The 19,782-nt window shown below is 37.1% G+C and overlaps 1 protein-coding gene across 1 annotated transcript; it reads left to right on the top strand.

Annotated features, from left to right (window-relative positions):
• The first annotated feature begins 254 nt into the window (after positions 1-254).
• On the top strand, positions 255-18,630 carry LOC145670175 (syntaxin-16-like). The gene is made up of 5 exons (XM_081738552.1): positions 255-488; positions 4,218-4,475; positions 7,719-7,881; positions 15,330-15,574; positions 18,001-18,630. Exons 1-5 carry the CDS (start codon positions 408-410, stop codon positions 18,181-18,183), a joined length of 930 nt encoding a protein of 309 aa, XP_081594678.1. The 5' UTR covers positions 255-407; the 3' UTR covers positions 18,184-18,630.
• The last annotated feature ends 1,152 nt before the right edge of the window (positions 18,631-19,782 follow it).

Below are 19,782 nucleotides of genomic sequence, written 5' to 3'. Positions count from 1 at the left end.
AAACTCTCTTCAGTAGAATGGCGATTATCACTATTTTCATAACAAATGGTGTGAACTATTCGCAGTTCCTCATTTAAACTAAAGATTTACATATTTTAAATTAACTTAAGTGAATTATATTGCTACGATGTAGGGATAAAGATATTTCGTGAATAAAGCATTTTTTCCTACTTGTTGCTTAAAAAGCATCCGTGCGTGAAAATGTTCTTTAACCTCAAAAATTCCGCTTGTACTGGTAACTATGAAAAAGAAAAAGTATAGTAATGATATGCGTTTTGTGTTGTTAAATATGGCACCGGGGTATTTACTATGTAATAATTTATTTTGTAATTCGCAGTCTTTGACATATGCGAAAAAGTAGTGACATAAATTAAGTATTAACCTATATATTCATTTTATAGGCAGCCATGGCGTCTCGAAGTTTAACAGAAGTCTTTATATTAATGCGAAACAATGCCATGCAAAGTCGGCATATTTATTCCGAACAGGTAGTTTTATTTCTGCTATAAACCACTTTTTGTAGCCCATGCTATTATCATGTTGTTTATTTATAAGTGATATTTTAGTAAAGTATACGTTTTTTGAAAACTATAATTAGACAATATGTAGGGTATTTTTAATTAGGTTTCTTGCTTCTATAGATTAGCATGTACCGTAGATGTTTTGAGAATACAAACCTTATACACATCATGTAGTTTTTTACTTAAAATAGCAGTTTAAGATCCGAGTACGGTTTTCCACCCGACGGAGAGATACACTTCCTTCAAGGATCCATAAGGAAAAGGAAGAATTGCGCTCTTATACGTATTTACGTAAAATTGAGTAGGTTAGGTTAGTATTTGTTCTTTCAGTTAAATGGTATTCAGTGGACAGTCATCTACGGAACTTAACTTAATAATGTACAGACTTACTTTCGTTTTTTTGTTTCACAGATGTAAGCCAGAACTAACATGTGCGGAATATGTCCTTGCTTCACCACTAAAGTACGGGTTTTTTAACGTAGATTCCAGTTTATAGGCTATATACGAAGAATAGCTTGTCATAGTGCAGAATAGCTTGTCATAAAAAGAGTAACTTTACTGTTGAAATGATTGAGTGTATGTGAAAGAAAGGTCTAGGAAATTTTGGAGTACGAAAAGTTTGTTATATCTTCGGTAAATAATAATAATAATAATAAATTTTAATGGAATTTTATAATTAATACATGTTAGAAATGTATTTTTGAACATCACTCATGGATCAGGCTGTTATTATTATTATTATTATTATTATTATTATTATTATTATTATTATTATTATTATTATTATTATTATTATTATTCTTTCATTAAAATGCGTGTCTTAAGGGTAGGATGAAAAATTTAAGGGTAGGATGATAGTATCTCACGCTGGGAATAAGCTACATCTCTTTTATAAATTTGGTTCTAGTAGAGAAAACGGGTCAATTTCTAATATTATAATTTTCCACTTTTATTCGTAAAATAATCAAAGGGAGTTGACGCTTGAGCCGTTTAAAAGGAATTTTTGGATGACATTTAGTATGTTCTCAAATCCATGCGATGACTTCGAAACCGGTATTGTGACGTAGTGAGCCTTTGTGAACTTCGTTTATCCGTATCTCCGCCGTTGCTGATACACTTGCTCCCTACGGACCCTGCCGCTCTGGTCCCTCTGCTGCGCTCAATGCCTGACTCGGTCAGATACCATTCATGCTTTTTAGTGGCCATCTAGCATAAGATGGTTCGTGTTACATGTACTGTAGTTTTTATGCCATATGTCCACATTGTTTTTATGCCATACACTCATCACAGTTACAAATAACGAACCGTTATCATTACCAAGTGAGCCAGAATCACTTGGGGGAGAAACTAGATAATAAGCGAATTTCTTAAGAAAAGAAGGATTTAAATTATTCGCAAAGAATTATTTCGTTAGTCTTATTCCTGTCTGGCATTTCAGCTAATACTAAATACAGCGTGTCTATAAATTAATTGGACAAAAGTAAGCGTTAATTGTGAAGAAACGATATTTATAACAGTAATGTGTTATACTTCCATAAATACAATACATCTTCAGGTTTTCTTGAGAAGTGTTCAGTATGTGATCCTTTCGTTAAACGGCAAGTGTCTCAGCAATACTCGATTTCCTGCCGAATTGTTTGAAGCATTTCGGCATTGATGGTCGCAGCTGCCTGAGGTATCCGAATTCGCATCCCGTCGACGTTGCTTGGAAGAGGGGGGAACAAAGACACGTTCTTTAATGTAACCCTAGATAGAATAATCCCCGGGTGAAATCAGGCGAGCAAGGATGTCACGGCAATGTTCCACCACGACCAATTCAAGTAGCTACTTATTAAGGTAGGCGACAACTTCATAATGAATATGCGGAGGTGCTCCATTGTGTTGGAAAATAAAAGCAGCACCCATATCTTTATGCAGTTGTGGTATTAGATAGTTTCTAAGCATATCCAGGTCGCAGTGGGCTCAGCGAAAAAGAAAGGGTAGTACAGTTTGCTCCCGCTTACGGTACAGAACACATTTGCCTTTGGTGAGTTCCATTCATATTCTATCACCTCATGAGGATTTTCCTAATCCCATATCCGAACATTTTATCTATAGACCTTACCACTGGTATGGAATGTGGCGTCGTGACTAAGCCTAGTTATGTTCGTGAGACATACTGAGTTTCACACCCGTTCAACCTATATTCATAGAATTTCGCTCGAACTTCCTTGTCGCTGCGATTCAAAGCTTGTATGGTCTAAACTTCAGTCGCTTACAAAATACCTTCCATACGGTAGTTTTAGGAACTCCCAATTCTAAGCTGACAAGCCTAATTGATTTACCTGGACTGCGCACAAATATGTGCCTAACCGTCTCTTCAGAAACTGCAGACCTTTCATGACCCAGTGTCCTATGTGCTACACAACCGACGTCGATAAAACGCAAAGAGATATAACGCCGTTTGCTTCTACTGCACATAGTAACGGAGATATGACCATGGGAATGGTTGTTAACAGAAAAACTAGTGACCCACTTGACCGCCAGTATTTCGGCACGTATACTATCTAAGGTGTCGGACAGAACAGTTCTTGATGCGGAGAAAGTTGCGACTGCCGAGCCACGGATCGTGCTTGTTTATAGCAAGCAGTCGTAGTGGTAAGCATGAAGATGATGATGTTTACAAACGAGGAAAGAACCGACACGATCCTGATCTGAGGAGAATATAGAAAGAGTGCCTCAGAAGCCTGCCGTGTGTGCACAGAGAGAGGTCCAGATAGACGGCAGCCATCGCGACGTCTTTTTTGTTAAGCTCTTTATGATTAAGAGACACCGAAAGTGTAACACTGCGACAACGTGTCCGGAACAATCCAGTTACAGGTGAGGTGGGTGCAACAAATGTTCTAGCTGTTGTTGCTGTGAATCCTCACATTTGCTTTCGTAATATTGCGAGGTGGTTTGTGTTTATGCTCAGTCTTTTTTATGGCAATACGTCCGGATACGCATTTATACCCATAAGAGAAAGTCCTTGCAGAGTAAATCTAGACCGATGAATGCAGCTCCTACCGTAAGAAACAAGCACTACAAGGACTTTCTTGCGTATAATAGGATAGCATGTAATTCTTTCCAAGGCATATCAGTTTGCAACCATATTATCAATCTGTACCCATGTATCTGGACATGCGTCAAGGTAATAACAGTTCAGAATATCTTACAGAATCATATAAAGTGAGAAAAGTGAAAGTGTTTTGATTCTATTTATTTATTGACCTGCTTTTCTTAACTTACATCCGAATACTTTGGATAACTGGTCAGTTTGTTGCAAGAAATGTCCGGCTGTGTATTACTGCTTTGTTCGAGATCTATTTACCAAAGGTTTACATTGAATGTGCTGACAACAAAAGTTCTGTTTAGACACACAAAAGTTGTTTTTTAAAAAAAAATGTACCTCAATTAAACATTTAAGATGCTTGTAAACTTCGATCACTTTAAATGTAATTTCGGAACGTTCAGAGTGTACGTAACTTCTGTTGAATTCACCCTATGTTTTCTCATTTTCTGCAAGATTTGTGACTTAGAAATAAAAATGATTTCGATTTTTCTGCGCAAACTTTTTTTTATTTTCCTAAGAAAAAATGTCAGCTTAGTAAACATTTTAAGACTAGTTTCTAAGTGCCTTTCTAGGTCCGAGTTAATCATTTGGTTTATTATTTTCAGCATATGTCAGATCGCATGGCCCTTGTACAAAGGGAAAGCGATTTAGAGTCCGGAATGGAAATGGGTCTTGCACGGGAGTCCCGTATGCCTCCTGCGTGGATCGACAGTCTCGAGGAGGCGCAATATTGTTTGTGCCGAGTGCGAAGTAAAATACGAGAGCTGGAAGCTTTACATACCAAACATCTTCACCGCCCCACGTTGGATGACTCCTCGGAGGAAGAACAACAAATCGAGGCTTTAACACACGAAATCACTAGGGTACGTAATTTGGAGTTTTTTGAATATTTCCACCGTGATTTTTCTTATTTATATAAATTTTCTTTCTGTTCTTCTTCTTAAGTGAGTAGGGGGAACGTAACTTCAAGGTCTTTATCAGTTTAATGGTAAACAGTTCGCAGCATGATGTATAACCGTGTTTATGTTCATTTATTTGACACATTAAGAAATTATTACTTGTAATATCATATACTTTTATCCCTTTTAAATTGTTGTCTCAATATTCTTTGCTACGAGTTTCAGGGAAGGTCACAAATTTCAGCTGAAAGAGTGGGTAACGGGTAATGCAGTCGTTCCCCTCTTTAAACTGTCATGATTGTTTATTAGTATCCAAAGAAACACGCTTTTTCAGTTACCAGAAAGGTATGTGAATGTCATTTATATATTGAAATCCAAAGATACGAGTAAGATTGCCATTTGATCACTACTTTTTTCCCCCCTTTTTTTTTTTGAAAAAGGAAATGCAGTAAATCAAGCCTGAGTGACAGTTAAAATATGGCCACCGAGCAGTTCGCAAATAGACGCATTCCATACATTAAAGTTTAACATATAGATATATCCAAACATAACTTAAAGGTGGTCAAAATTATTAGGAAATGTGTTTGAGTCTACTGCATTAGCATCAACTATCCAACGTTATCGATTGTATGAAACACATCATAATAAATCGAATGATTCACTCGGTCATTCTTCTTTGTGAGCTCACAAAAGCTTAAGTCCTTTTCACAACAAGTCCTTACATTATATTCTTGCCCGATGGCAGAACTTTCTTTGTCTTTCTGCGATGAGCTTCTATAAGTCAAAAATTTTCTGCAGCAATTCCAAAATAAAATATCAAGATAATACTATCATTTTTTTTTTTTTTTTTTATTACAGCGTTACATGGCAATTATTCTGCACAAACGCGGCAGATTTTCTGCGATCACATCGCAGATCGCAGCATGTTCTGGTATGGGGTATTCTTGTCTCTCAACAATGATAATTCAACGTTTATCGTAAAATTCTGAACTTAATAGTTGCCTTCCTTTCCCAATGATATACAGGGTGTCCCATATTTCAAAGACTGCGATAAAGAAAATAACTTGAACATAAACACAGTACTCTCATACCTTTCTTTACAAGAATTTTAATGTCTCTTCTCCATCGCATAGTCCACCAATGCATCATCCAAAGCGTTCATGGCTGGAGACGAAGAGCAACGTTGTCACAAGCAACTTGACAGACTCGTACTGGTATCCCATGAAACTCTTCTGTGATAGCTTCCTGTAGTTCAGCCAAATTGCGTATGTCATAATGATGCACTTTTGCTTTTAAAATACCCTATAAGAAAAATTTAGGTGGTGGCAAATTGGAAGGTCGAGCTGGCCACTCTACAGACCTACGTCGACCGATTCAGTGGTTCGGGAATGTTTCGTTCAGCCATTCTCGCACTGGTATGGCATAATGTGGTGATGCTTCATCTCCCATAGCAGAATATGCCGCGATCAGCGATGTGATCGCAGAAAATTTGCGTCACCTGTGCAGAAAACTTGCCAGAGGAGAAAAGTAGCCAACAGGCTAGTATGAAACCATGCCTGCTATGTGTAGATGTCTTAAATACACGGACGACTCGCATAAATACTAGTCACATAAATATAGTTTGAACGTATTTTACGTCTCTTAAAGCTCAGTTTTCCTTGTAGTAAAACTCTTCCAAAAAAAAAAAAACGTGACTTCACAAGTTGTAACTCGAACAGTGGCTTATTTGGCCCAGGGTGCCTAGGCCCCCCCAGTTTTTAAGTGACATAAATAATTGAAGCAGTTATTTAGATTTTTTTAAAGGTTTATATAAAATTTATAATATACCTATCATAGTCTGGGTTCTGGCTGTCCCTCCTAGCTTTTATCTTTTAGATCCACCTCCGAACTCGAACTAGGGATTCCGCTTAAAACCGTTTACCATGCTTCATGTAATGCTGTAATAAAAACATGATAGTATCATCATGATTTTTTATTTTGAAATTCCTGCAGAAAATTTTTGACTTACAAAACTTATCACAGAAAGACAAAGAAAAGTTTTGCCATCGGGGCTCTATCCAGTGACTGTTATCCCACTCTCAGGCTACACAGTGTTGCCATGTCGAAACTTTTTGTTCAGAATTACAAATACTACAATCAGTCAGACATGATATACATAATTATAGGGCACCCTGTAGCTATTTCTTATTTCCAATAAACAACACTAAAACTTAGTGCACTAACAGAATTTTACTAATAGCTTCTTATTCTTGTTTCTGTTTCGGATGTCCTTTCAAACCACAGGAATAAGGCTATGTTTTAGGTAGCCCTGAAACCACAGGAAAGAACACCTATATATATTTTTTATAAAATGTGGTGAACGTTTCTCAATTCCGGAAGGTAATCAAAATCATCATCTCCAAGGAAATAAATGTAATAAAATATTTCAGTTTAACGTTTCACAATTATACCTGTTAGGCTAAGGGAGATGATGATTAAGGCAAGGGAATGATGATGGAATGAGGAAGTGGGAGGAAATGGGAGTACCCCGATAAAACCCATAGACACGATATTGTCCACCGCAAAAACCCCATGCACCAGAGGTAAGTGCTTTACCACTGAACCACCGTGCCCCCTTCCAAGTAAGTAAGTCACGCGCAGATTCATGAATAAGTTTTAAGTATTTCAAATATATTTCTATCAATGATAAATATTTTACCATACAACGTTAATTTATGATTATATTATTATTCTGTTTTCTGCTATTTATATTTTTATTTTTTTAACGGTTAATTTTAAATATAAATTCACTTATTAAACTTTTTCCTTAATGGGGCCGCGGTGGCTCAGTGGTAGAGCGTTCACCTCCGGTGCTTGGGGTCCCTGGTTCGATCCCAGCTCGCACCAAGTGAACTTTGTGGTGGACAAACACCGTGCTCGTGGGTTTTCTCGGGATTCTCCCGTTTCCTCCCACTTACTTCATTCCACCATTTCATTCATTTCTCATAATCACCGTCTCCTTTAGCCTAACCGGCACAAGCCTGGGACGTAAAACTATGTGTTATTATATGTAAGGAAACTAATTAAGTTTGAAAGAGTGTAAATGTCTTTCTTCGAATAATCTTTTCTCTTGTTTGGAGGGTTCAGTTGTGTATTCAAGTCTTTTCGTGTAAATTTGCTCAAAGTTTTAATAAAGTACTAAATGCTTTGTTTGCATTTCTGTTTCAGATGTTTGGAAACGCTCATCGGTTAGTGCAGTATATCCGACAACGAAGTGAAGAAGGGAGCCGAAAAGAACAAATGCTGTCAAGAAATGTTGTGATGTCTCTTGTGTCCACGCTGCAAGATTTGTCTGTGTTGTTTCGACGGAATCAAAGCAACTACCTTAGAAGTGAGATATGGTTCTTATTCCTTCTCCACTTAAACAAGAAGCCAACTGGAAGGTTAAATATATAATATATGCATTGCTATACTTGCATTTTATGGTAGTTATTAGTAGTAAGTTTCCAAAGCTAATAAGTCTAAATTATGATGCAGATGTAGGGAGAAAGGGGACAAAGTAGGTCATATTTTTATTACTAAGTTCCTACTAGAAATGGATGTGCGTAGGGCCACAGTAGTTCTGTGGTAGAGCACTCATCTGTTGTGTGGAGTCCCTGGTTCGATACCCGCTTTCACCAAGTGGGCTTTGTGATGGACAAATTCCACCATGTGCGTGAGTTTTCTCGTGGATCTCCCTTTTTCTGCTACTTTCATCATTCTATCATTAATATCCATCTGATCATCATCGTCTCCCTTTGCCTCGGAGCATAATCGTGGAACGTTAAACTTTGTTTTTTTTAAGTCGTTCATGAAAATGTAATTGGTCGATACCATTTTGATGTCTTCTCTGAGTAAAATTTTTCTGTCGTGACTTACACAAATTTTCCTGTCGTGGCTTACACAATTTTTTCTGTCGTGACTTACACAAATTTTTCTCTCGTGACTTACACAAATTTTCCTGTCGTGACTTACACAAATTTTCTTGTTATACGAGGGTTGTTCCAAAAGTTCTAAGTCTACCTATGAACGGAGCAGCAGAGACTTTATGGATGGTGTTACTTTTCAACATAGTTCCCTGAGAAATTAACACTTTTTGCCCATCGATGTTCAAGTGCGTTGATGCCGCTGTTAAAAAAAGATTTGTCGAAGTCATGTAAAATTTTATCTACTGACACATGACGTTATTATAAGTGTCCAACTTCATTTCGAGCTTTGGGAAGAAGTGAAAGACACAAGGTGGCAATTCAGGCAAATAAAGTAGGTGAGGGTCCAATCCATAGTCGCAGTCGTAAATTGCTCTCATTGCGATGACTGACTTGTGGCTAGAGGCATTGTCTTGATGGAGAAGCATACCTGCTGTGAGTTCCCACGATGCTTCTGCCGAATATTATCAAGTAGCTGTCGTGAAAGATCTGCGTACTACACCCCAATCACTGTTTGTCTCTTTGGAAATAATCCACTATCACTATACTTTCCAGGTCCCAGAAAACTGTGGCCATCACTTTTCCAGCTGACACTGACTTGGCCTTCTTCAGAAGGTGGGGAAGATAAAGGGTATTTCCGCTGCTTTGAACTTTGGACTCTAATTGGTAATGGTAGACCCAGGTCTCATTTGCTGTTATGAACCGGGTGCGAAAGTATCTGAATTTGTCCGGAAGAGATGAAGATTGTCCCATGAAATTTTGCGTCTGGTGAGCTTTTGACCAAGTGTCTATAGTTTTAGTACCCATCTCGCAGAAACCTTGCTCATTCCCAGATGCTTGGTGATAATTCAGTCAACGTTTGCAGTAGATAAGTCCACTGTGTCAGTAATATGTCTGATAGTCATTCCCAGATCATTCATGAAGATTTGGTGAACTTTGTCAATGTTCTCCTGAGTTAATGCTTCCACGTGCCTTCCTGATCGAATGTCATCTTCAGTGAAGGTTCTCACCTTCTTAAATTGGGCTGCCCATTACTTCACTGTGGCATATGAAGAGATGCTATCACCTATAGTAGCAACCTGGTCGGCATATGGATCTCTTGCAGCTTTAAACCTTTCCTGTGGGTATATTCAGTAACAGATCTCGCCTTCAATTTCTCAATTTGGTCTTTGCTCACTCTTCTATCTTTCTGGACCTGTAACGACAGTATAAAAATCGATATTAATACCAAATTTGCTATGATACAGGATGTCTACTAAAATTTCAAAATGAAATTTCGTGACTTTTTCTTTCCCAAACCATAAAATTTAGTAACATTCTCAAGAGCGAATTTGGGTGCGAATAGGGCCGAATTTTCATGCATGGGATACAAGCGTGCTCTGCTTGCGATTTAGTAACATCTCAAGCCCGACCATAGACATTTTTGGTGGTGAATTTTGACGTTTTATAGAAAAAAATTCCAGTCTATATTTATATTTGTACAGATAAAAAAAAATCGTGACCCAAAAGCTAAATTTCGTGACTTTTTCGTGACTTTCATAACGGTTTTCTGATTTCGTGACTTTTTCTTGACTTTCATGACCGTTTTCTGATTTCGTGACTTTTTCATGACTCTCATGACCGTTTTCTGATTTCGTGACTTTCTTGACTTTCGTGACCGTTTTCTGATTACGTGACTTTTTCATGACTTTCATGACCGTTTTCTGATTTCGTGACTTTTTCATGACTCATGACCGTTTTCAGATTTCGTGACTTTTTCTTGACTTTCATGACCGTTTTCTGATTTCGTGACTTTTTCTTGACTTTCATGACCGATAGACACCCTGTGATAACATAGGAAGGTTCAATAAATACGTCCTAAAAGTATTACATGTCTAGTTCTAATATTTCTTGTTTAGGCTTGGAATTTATGTAACAACCCTCGTATAATAATTAAGTCACTTTACACGAAATTCATACGTTGTAATATTAAATTTACCTCAGACTTTGTCGTAATATTAAGTTACCGTACGGTTTCAAAAAATGAAAATGAAATCTTTGAGCTTTACGTCCTACGGTTATGCCAGCTAGGCTAAAAGATATGGTGATGATGATAAATGAATGAAATAGTGGAATGAAGAAAGTGTGAGGAAAAGGGAGAACCCCGAGGAAACCCACGCACACGGTGTTTGTCCACCATAAAGTTTACTTGGCACGAGCTGGGATCGAACTGGAGACTCCATGCACCAGATGTGAACGCTCTACCACTGAGCCGCCGCGGTCCTCCATACGGTTTCAGTAGATACTCGTATCATCAGCGGTTATATTGAAACTTCAGCTGCTAATCCACATCTTGTCGTGCTATCCTTATAAAAATTTAAGAAATTAAAGTTAACAAAAGATGTAATGTGTATAACCAGTTCAGGTTTCGATATAACCGCTTATTTTGATAGGAGCATTCATTAAAAGTGTGCGATTTATATTATTCCGACGACTTCATCTTATAAATCAGATGAAAAGAATCAAAGTTAAAACAGGAGTATTAAATCTTTCCTAACTTGACATGAAGTACGTGAGTGTTAACACGAAAATTATCACTTACTAGCAGAAGTATCCGGCTTCGAACGGGAAGAATAATGCTAATTCATAATATTTGAAAATTAAAGAACTGAGTAGAATAGTCTAAATAACGACGAGCAATGCGCCCCTGTCAGAAGTGAAATGAATGAACGGCGTCCAGCTGACATGCACGTTCTTGACCAAACGTGGGCTTAAACATCATGGGAACTGTCATCAATCAGCTTACGAGCCGAAGAACTATGGATTCTATAATATTTTTGGTCATTTTGGACATTTTATTTTTCACCCCGCCCCACATCGATGGGATCTGAACTTGAACTTAATCACCATCTGGAGTGTCACTATTCATCTCAGTGACCCCGAAAACTATGGTTTCGACATTAGTATCGGTAGTTTTTGATTATTTTTACGTGCCACCTCCTCTCTAGAGGTGTCTCACATCCACAGTATTTTTCTTCTACTGCAAGTGATATGTGTATGTTCACTTGTTTTAACAATGAGTTTTCATCTTCTAATATGAGGTGTTAGTGAGATACTCAATTTTTGGGATATTCTCCATCGCCTCTACGGTACGCATTAAAAAAAATCTAAATAGCCGGTCTCTTCCAGACTTTGGTACAGTTATTTAGAAGTATGGCAAGCCATGGTAGAGATTTATATACCGGACAAACAGATATTCATTTTCTATATCTAAGTGGCGTATGAAGCAGGATCGAGACTTCCAATTCTTCTCACACCATTAGTATTAAATGTCAAACATTGCATATATGAAAATTTTCAGAGTACTTGAGGAAGAATCTTGAGAAAACTCATCAACATGCGAGTCCCCTCGTGCCCAAATAGTTAGCATTCTTCCCTTTTGGTCCAAGGATTCAGGTTCGATCCCACTTGGAATATACATAATTAAGATTCCACTTAGTTTCACGTCTCATACAGCCTTAGTGCTGAAAAGGAACCTTAAACTCGGTACTCCTCTTGTACAACTATCCATGAGCTTTCTGTGGTCCCAGATCTTCCTTCCACTGTTTACTCGAATTTATCATACATTCATTTATCAGGCAGGAGCGTGGTGTCCCAGTGGTAGAGCGCTTATCTGTGGCGTGTGGGGTTCCTGGTTTGAATTCCGTCCAAGTGAGCTTGTGGTGAACAACATCGTGTCCGTTTGTTTTCTCGGGGTACTCCTGTTTCCTCTCACACTCTCATTCCACCAATTCTTCCATCATCATTCACTTGCTTTTATCATCCATTTCCCTTAGCCTAAAGGACATAATCATAGGACGTTAAACTAACAAACTTCTTTTTCATTTCATCAAGCTAAAGAGGTAAAATTATATGCGTTAAAATAGCTTTGCTTTGTTTTCCATTTTTGTTTGCAATTTTTCCATTTTGTGTGAATGAAAATTTCATGTTGATACCAGTATAGATAATTAATTGCAATATGAAAAGAAGCTTATGACAATACAAATAATTGTAAATATGATTTTTTTTCTTTCTTGTGTACTAAGCCTAGTTCATCTAAATTGTGCATATCATCTGATGAAGTTCATAGATTTACAAATGAGAGTTGTTTTAGACGGTAAAATTTAAGATTAGGAAATCATATATTTAAAAATAATAATAATAAAGAAATAGTAGATAATAATAGTAATTCCGGGCTCATTATGATCATGGATTGAAATTATAATGTATTAATGTTAGGTTTTATATCGTTTACTCGTTTGGTACTTCTTTTTCTACCGCTAGCTGAATTTTTTTAATAAGTTTGGTTTACCAAAGCCTCTTTTATATACGTACTCTGTCGGCTCGTGTGTCCGTCCCGGAAACACAAAATCTCAAGAGCTACATGATGGACGACCATCAATTTTGGTCAGGATGCAAAGGGTAGGAAGCAAGTTGGTTGTTGGGTGTAATTCATCCAGTTAATCCCAAAGACAACCAGAAGTCAGCTCCCCATGTATTCCTATGGGATGGATATCATCCTTCCTTGATAGACTACCCGCAGTATTTTTGTGATTAGCGGTTTAGTATAAGACTCAGGAAGTCAGGATGCAAAATACTAATCTATCAATGAAATACAACGCTAAAATGAAACTAAATTACTTTTTCCTCAACAAATCTAAAGATTTAAATACGAGGTGTGATGAAAAAATACTGTGAATAATTTTATTAGAAACAAAGCTACAAGCTTACATGGAATTTGATTTAATCTCGTTCATCTTACTGTCTTGGGCTAGCAGCGCATTTATCCCAACGTTGAATCCATGACTGGAATAATTTCTGGGAGGCTTCTTTTGGAAAGGCGTTCAGCTGCTTTGTCGTGGCCCCGTCAATGTCAGGAATGGTGCCAAAACGTTTTCGTTTAAGCCTGGTTTTAATTTTTGGGAAGAGCCGGGAGTCGCATAATGCTATATCTGGAGAGCATAGCGAATATGGACAGACAGGAATATTTTTTCGGCCAAAAACTCGCGGATCAAAAGCAAGGTGTGGCTCAGCGCGTTTTCATGGTGAAGAAGGAAGCCATTTGCTCATTTAATCAGCGGTTAAAATGCTTTTCAGAGACCCATATGAGATGTTAAGTTCTTCGAAAACTCTGGAAAAATCATTCGCCTTTTTGAACAAATCATTTGTGGAACTTTTTGCACGTTTTCATCTGTTTTTGACGTCCTAGGACGTCTCGGTCGTTGGTCGTTTTCAACCGATTCCTTACCACTTTCGAATCGCTGATACCACTTGTAAACAGTCTTGAATGCCACCGCTTCCTCGCCATACATTTATTTTGACATTTCAAGAGCTTCTTTGGCCTTTTTTCAGCTTAGAACAAAGCTTTATGTTGGCTCGCGACAGACACTCTTAATACGACCAAACTCTTCTGTCTCTGGAAGCCAACTAACGTGTCACAACTCGTTCAAACTCAACGCTGACTGTACCAAAGGTTTAGGTACCGGGCTTACTAGTTGAAATAGATATAACATCGATAGATGGCACTGTGCAACTACATTCACCGTACTTTTTGACTACACCTTGTAATTATGGATATCACCCTTCCTTGATAGATTACCCGCAAGTGTTGTGATTAGCGAGTTAGTATAATGCTCAGGATCTGAAATACTAATCTGACCGTTGAACCAACGTTAAAATGAAACTTAATAACGTTCTATTCGACAAACGTAAAAGACTTAATTATTTTGTATTTTCAAATATTCATTCATTTTACTAAAGTTTTTTCAGTGTAGAGGAACAGAGTGTTAGCAAAAATTCAAACTCCAATTGTCTTAATGAAAAACCAAACTCCTTCGCGTGGTGTACACAATGACACTGTTACTTGTTAAACAGTATACGAAATCATATGTCGTATTATCTGGGATCAAATCTAGAATCACGTCAGCATGAAGCACGTATGCCAGAGATTCGTCTACTTGGAAACCCTCAATTCATTTGTAAACCTTTATTATCAGGGCCGGCCCTAGGCAATTTGCTGCCTCATGCAATGGCAACATTTGCCGTCCCTCCTTTCTTCAGAAGAAGTAAGTCTTAAAAGCCGTGATTTTAAGTATGCTAACCCATCGTGAACAACGAAGGAGAGGGAAAGTGAACTCGCACTCAGAAAGGTCTAAACAATACAAATACAATCTCATCCTGTCTATTTTTCTTTAAATAATAATATTTTGTGTTAGTGAAAGATAAAGCAAACACACCTGTAGAGGAAGATGGTAATCCTTGTATAGAATTTCAATATCAGGCTTTAATCTCAATAAATCAGTTTGCAATTCCAGTGCAGCTAGCTCTTTTATCCTTATTTCTTGATTTTCTTTCTAGGTCTGTTAAAAATTAAAAAAAAAAAAACTTGTTTCCACCTTCAATGATAAAGAACTTGTTAGTAACAAAGACAAGATTAGTTTTCATGTCAAAACTGTGATAACTAACTAAATGGAACAGGTGTTAGCTACTGTTCGAGAATTGAGTTCTTGTATTTGACAACAATCAAGCAATTCATGCTGGGATTTGTTCGACAAGTGCTTTAGCACTGTCTATGTGACCTTTGACTAATGCGACACCTAAACATGATTTATGAATGTAATATTCAAATAGAAAGGTCAGCTTCGTAAATTTAACTACCATCAACATGAAGTCTGATTCCAAGAAGAAATATTTATTTTAAATAATATAGTTATGACAGATTTTGCTGCCCCGTGCAAATGCACGTGTTGCACATATGATAAGAGTTGCCCTTGTTTTTTATTTTGTCCCATATGTAACTGAGACAGTAGTTATTTCAAAAATAATAATTATTTCCTTCTTTTTCCTTTAAATTTAGAATTAAATTCCCGAGAAGAGCGTTCTCAACAATACTTTAACACGTTGATTGGTTTGGATGATGAGGAGACGCCTTCGTGGGAAGACGAGTTGTTCTTTGGGAAAGTGAGTCAAGAGGAGCTGCTTTTGTTGGAGGACAATACAAGGATGTTGGCGCAACGGGAAAACGAAGTCAAACAGATAGTTCAATCCATAGTCGATCTCAATGACATTTTTAAAGACTTAGCCACCATGGTCACCGATCAGGTACTTAATACTGTTTTTGTTTTGTAATGATATTGCACAAGTTTAGGCTAAAACTTACTTTTTCTCCCTCTTTCATCACACAATGAAATAAACTTGTATGTGAGCCGACACTGTCAATAATGTAAATAAGTTTTTGAGGTTCTTATTCTTAAGTACTACAAACTAGGATAATCATATATATATATATATATATATATATATATATATATACAGAATAGGACATGTGTCATAGTGGCGTAATTTGGCACTTTAGCTAGGTATAGTCATTTTTATGTCGTTATTCATGCTAGTGAGGAAAAAGTGTCTAGCTTTCAAAATAACTCAGAAACACGGAGTTTTCCATGGACCCATCTTTTCGAAATATATAAAACTACTATTTTACGAAATTTCGATATCTTTCCAAACGAGTAATAAACTATAGGGTTTAAGAACACGTAAAAACTATACTAAGTAATTACGATTTATAAATTGGACGGATTTTTTTTAATGGGACATTTTTCTTGGAACTTGCTGAAGAAGGGACGATCTCGTTAAAAACGGGACGTTTGGTCACCTTACTATAAATGTATTTATTGTATTTATTCCGTAATACATTTATAGTATTATACTGAAAAGAAGGTACACCTCTAAAGTTTCTGTTAAATGCGTAACATGTTTACCTTTGATGATATAGTACGTATCAACACAATAATACATTTTCTCCTACACCTGTCTCAGCGTGCCACGGTCGATCAGAGCCGCAGCAGTTGATACGCTTTAAGATCCTTGATATTAGCATGGAATAAAGGCGGATAGAGAAATATTTTGCAAAGACGTACAAGGAATGTCATAAGAGATTCAATCCGAGGACCAGATTAACCTTCCGCATTAATGCGTCATATGTTCGTAACAAATTTCGATTGAAGTACCCTCATACGGCTTTGCGGTAGTGAGCCGCATAAATGTCTTGTTTGAAAAACGTAATCTTTACTGTGAGATCAGCTAGTTCTCTAACGCGATCAAGTAAATTCTTCAGCGATTGTATGCTCTTCAAAGAAAGAAAAAAAAAGTTCATATACCTTCACTTTCGAAATTGCGCAGAGGACTATCCAGAAAGAGGGACTTGCTTTGTTGCTCAAGATGACCGATTCTGCAAAACTAACAACTTCATATCTCTCTTGCAATAGAGAAACTCTAAATAGATGCGTCATTATCTTTTGTGCTGAGGATTCAATGCGGGCGAGAGTGTACACTTTAATCTCGTACAAAAAATCTGCCACAGTGTTGATTGCGAGATCAGCTCTTGACTTGTATGTATAGCGAATTTTCAAGAGCTGCGCCAGTAACCTCCCTAATACGATTCATAGTTTCTTTTCTTGGTTCTGAACATCCAAGTCTAGTAGTCATCACCTTTAAATTCCGCATATCACTTCTTGATACTGTGCTGTTGAAAGTACAGACGTTGGTGGAAAAATCTTGATAAATGTGGTTGTTCACTGTTTCTATCATGCATTACAATGTAATAACAGAACTAACTATAACACTACCAAAAATTAGACATTTCCGTCAATCCATTTGAGACTTATTCACAATTAAATAGCTAGCGTACGCATCTTTGGCATGGGAGACCGGGGTTCGATTCCCGGCGGGAACTCATGTGGTTCAAATCCCACATTAAGCTGCGAACGTTGTCTGCGTCTCATTTAACCTCGCTGCTGAAAAGGACACTAAACTCAAATCAAATCACAATAAAACATTATACATTTTTTGAGCCACACTATATAATGAAAAGTTTATACCCCATGTTAAACCGAAGCTCTTTATCCACTTCTGCTTCCTCTTAATGCATTATTACGGGTGAAGAGACGTTTTAGGTTTGGTCCTGGTTCATCCCCATATTTTATCCCTCTCAAATTAAATGTAATTTCATCTGTAGTAAAAATTAGATGTTAAAAAGTCATAATAATACTATCCATGACCTTGGATTGAATATCGTAACAAAAGAAATACAGACCAAAGCTTCAACACACACTGTATTTTGAACTATAATGTGTTACAGTATGAAATATCTACCATATCCTTCATCAGACACTATATAGACACTGTAGAACATAAATGAAGATACAGACATATTCTATTGCCTGAAAAGAGCTCCTTCGTGTCTAAGCGGTTAGCGTACGCGCCTTTAGCGTGGGAGACCCGGGTTCGATTCCCGGAAGGAGCTCATGTGGTTCGGATTCCACGGTAATCAGTAGGTCCACGTCTCATATAGCCTCGCTGCTGAAAGGGACGCTAAACTAAATCAACTCTATTGCCTGAAACCTTCAGCCAATCTCCTAGTATTTCTTTTGTTAAAATAGTCAATAATTACCTTCATTTCTTAAACGTATGATATATATATATATATATATATATATATTAACTTCCTTTTCGTCTGACTCTTCTAGGGAACTGTATTAGATCGAATAGACTACAACATAGAACAAGTCCAAGTGCAGGTACAAGAAGGACTTCAGCAGCTGCAGAAAGCAGAGAAACATCAGAAAAGAAGTCGGAAAATGATGTGTGTTCTAGGGTTGGCAGCTTTTACAATCTTCTTGATGGTGCTGTTGATTGTGGTGAAATCTTAAAATGTTTTTGTTTACTAATTGTGCTTTGAACAAGACTGAAGAATAATTAATGATTCCTTTTATGAATTCGTCGTCTTCTGCTTTAATGCGACTTTTATGTATAATATATGTTAATAATTTATTTGATATGTATAGTATGTTTCGTATGTATATACGTGTAATGTTATTTACTGAATGTTTGTGTACAGTATAAATGAAGATGATTTATGTTTTAAAATATGTATACAATTCAGTATACCAAGTCTCTTGACAACTTTCTATTATATTCTTAATTTCTTAAAAGCCATATCTAAGCCGTGACGTTTCTTTTGTTTTTTTTTTTAAAAAAAAAGAAAAGAAAGAAAAAACCCATACCTGTTATGTCAAAAACTGCATTTGTGAGAAAAATATATGTATATACACATATATCTATTTTTCGATCTAATAAACTTTCAGCTTGGTATTAAATCTGTCTTAATTGAATATTCCAGTTATTCGCAATAATTACTCCAACTATTTATCTCGCTCGATTATTTCGGCTGTGACTGCACCTCTAGTACGTGAGGTCCCTGGTTCGATCCCCAGCTCGTGTCAAGTGGGCTTTCTGGTGGACAAATACCGTGTATGTAAGCTTTCTTGGGGTTGACATGTTTCCTCTCACTTTCTTTATTCTACCATTTCATTCATTATAATACGAGATGAAGTCAGAAAGTAAAGGGACTTATGCAATTTCTTGCACTAAGGTTTGGTTATGTTGATAGCATCCAGCCCTGAATTAGTGTCGTCTGCAACACATCTACGCAACATGTCACTCTTATTCCTGCATTAGTCGTTGGAGTGTAGCAGACTGTTAAACATGGCAGCTCCATTGTCGATTTGCACCAAGGAGGAAATGAGATCAGTAATTCGCTTTTTGTTTGCGAAATGTGTGAACCTATGAACTACGGGATATTTCGTTTTCGAAATACCCTGTTGCTTGTCTTAACTATGGATATTTCGATTTCGAAATGGTACTACAATAATGTTTGTAACACTTTTTGTTTCATGTGTCTTCGATAAATAAGAATGAAGAAATGGACTTCTTTCTAAACCCTTATGAAAACGCTTTAAATATAGTTTAAAGCTCAAAAATAAATTACCTCCGTAGTTTAATGGTTAAAGAATTTACCTCCGTAGTTTAAAGGTTAAACCTGCGGAAATTATTCGGCGAATGCAAGCGCAGTATGGTGACAGTTGTTTATTGCAAAGCATAAGGCACAAATGTTGGACATCTCTTGTAAACATTTGGCCCGCTATCGTTGCGAGAAACATGGATTTTTACAGCAAATTGTTATCGTAGATGAAACTTGGGTACATCATCATCACGAACCAGAGAACAAAACTACGAGCATAGTTTGGAAACACTCATCATCACCAAAAGTTAAGAAACTTAACCGTCAACTATCAGCTAGTCACTGATGCGGTGCAAAATTTGTTACAGGCAGAGGTAAAAGTGAAAGGGAACGCGGGTGGACGCCGTTTCCCCACTTCCAAAAAAATATCTATGGTGTCCTCTCACTTCCTAAAAAAAATTACAATGAGCAAAGATAGGCACGGGGGACGGCGTGACGTAATGCGTTC

This window comes from Thermobia domestica, chromosome 2 (genome assembly GCF_964235325.1).
Source record: "Thermobia domestica chromosome 2, izTheDome1.hap1.1, whole genome shotgun sequence".
In the NCBI taxonomy this organism is placed as follows: Eukaryota; Metazoa; Arthropoda; class Insecta; order Zygentoma; family Lepismatidae; genus Thermobia; species Thermobia domestica.
This window is presented reverse-complemented; position numbering and strand designations above follow the sequence as displayed.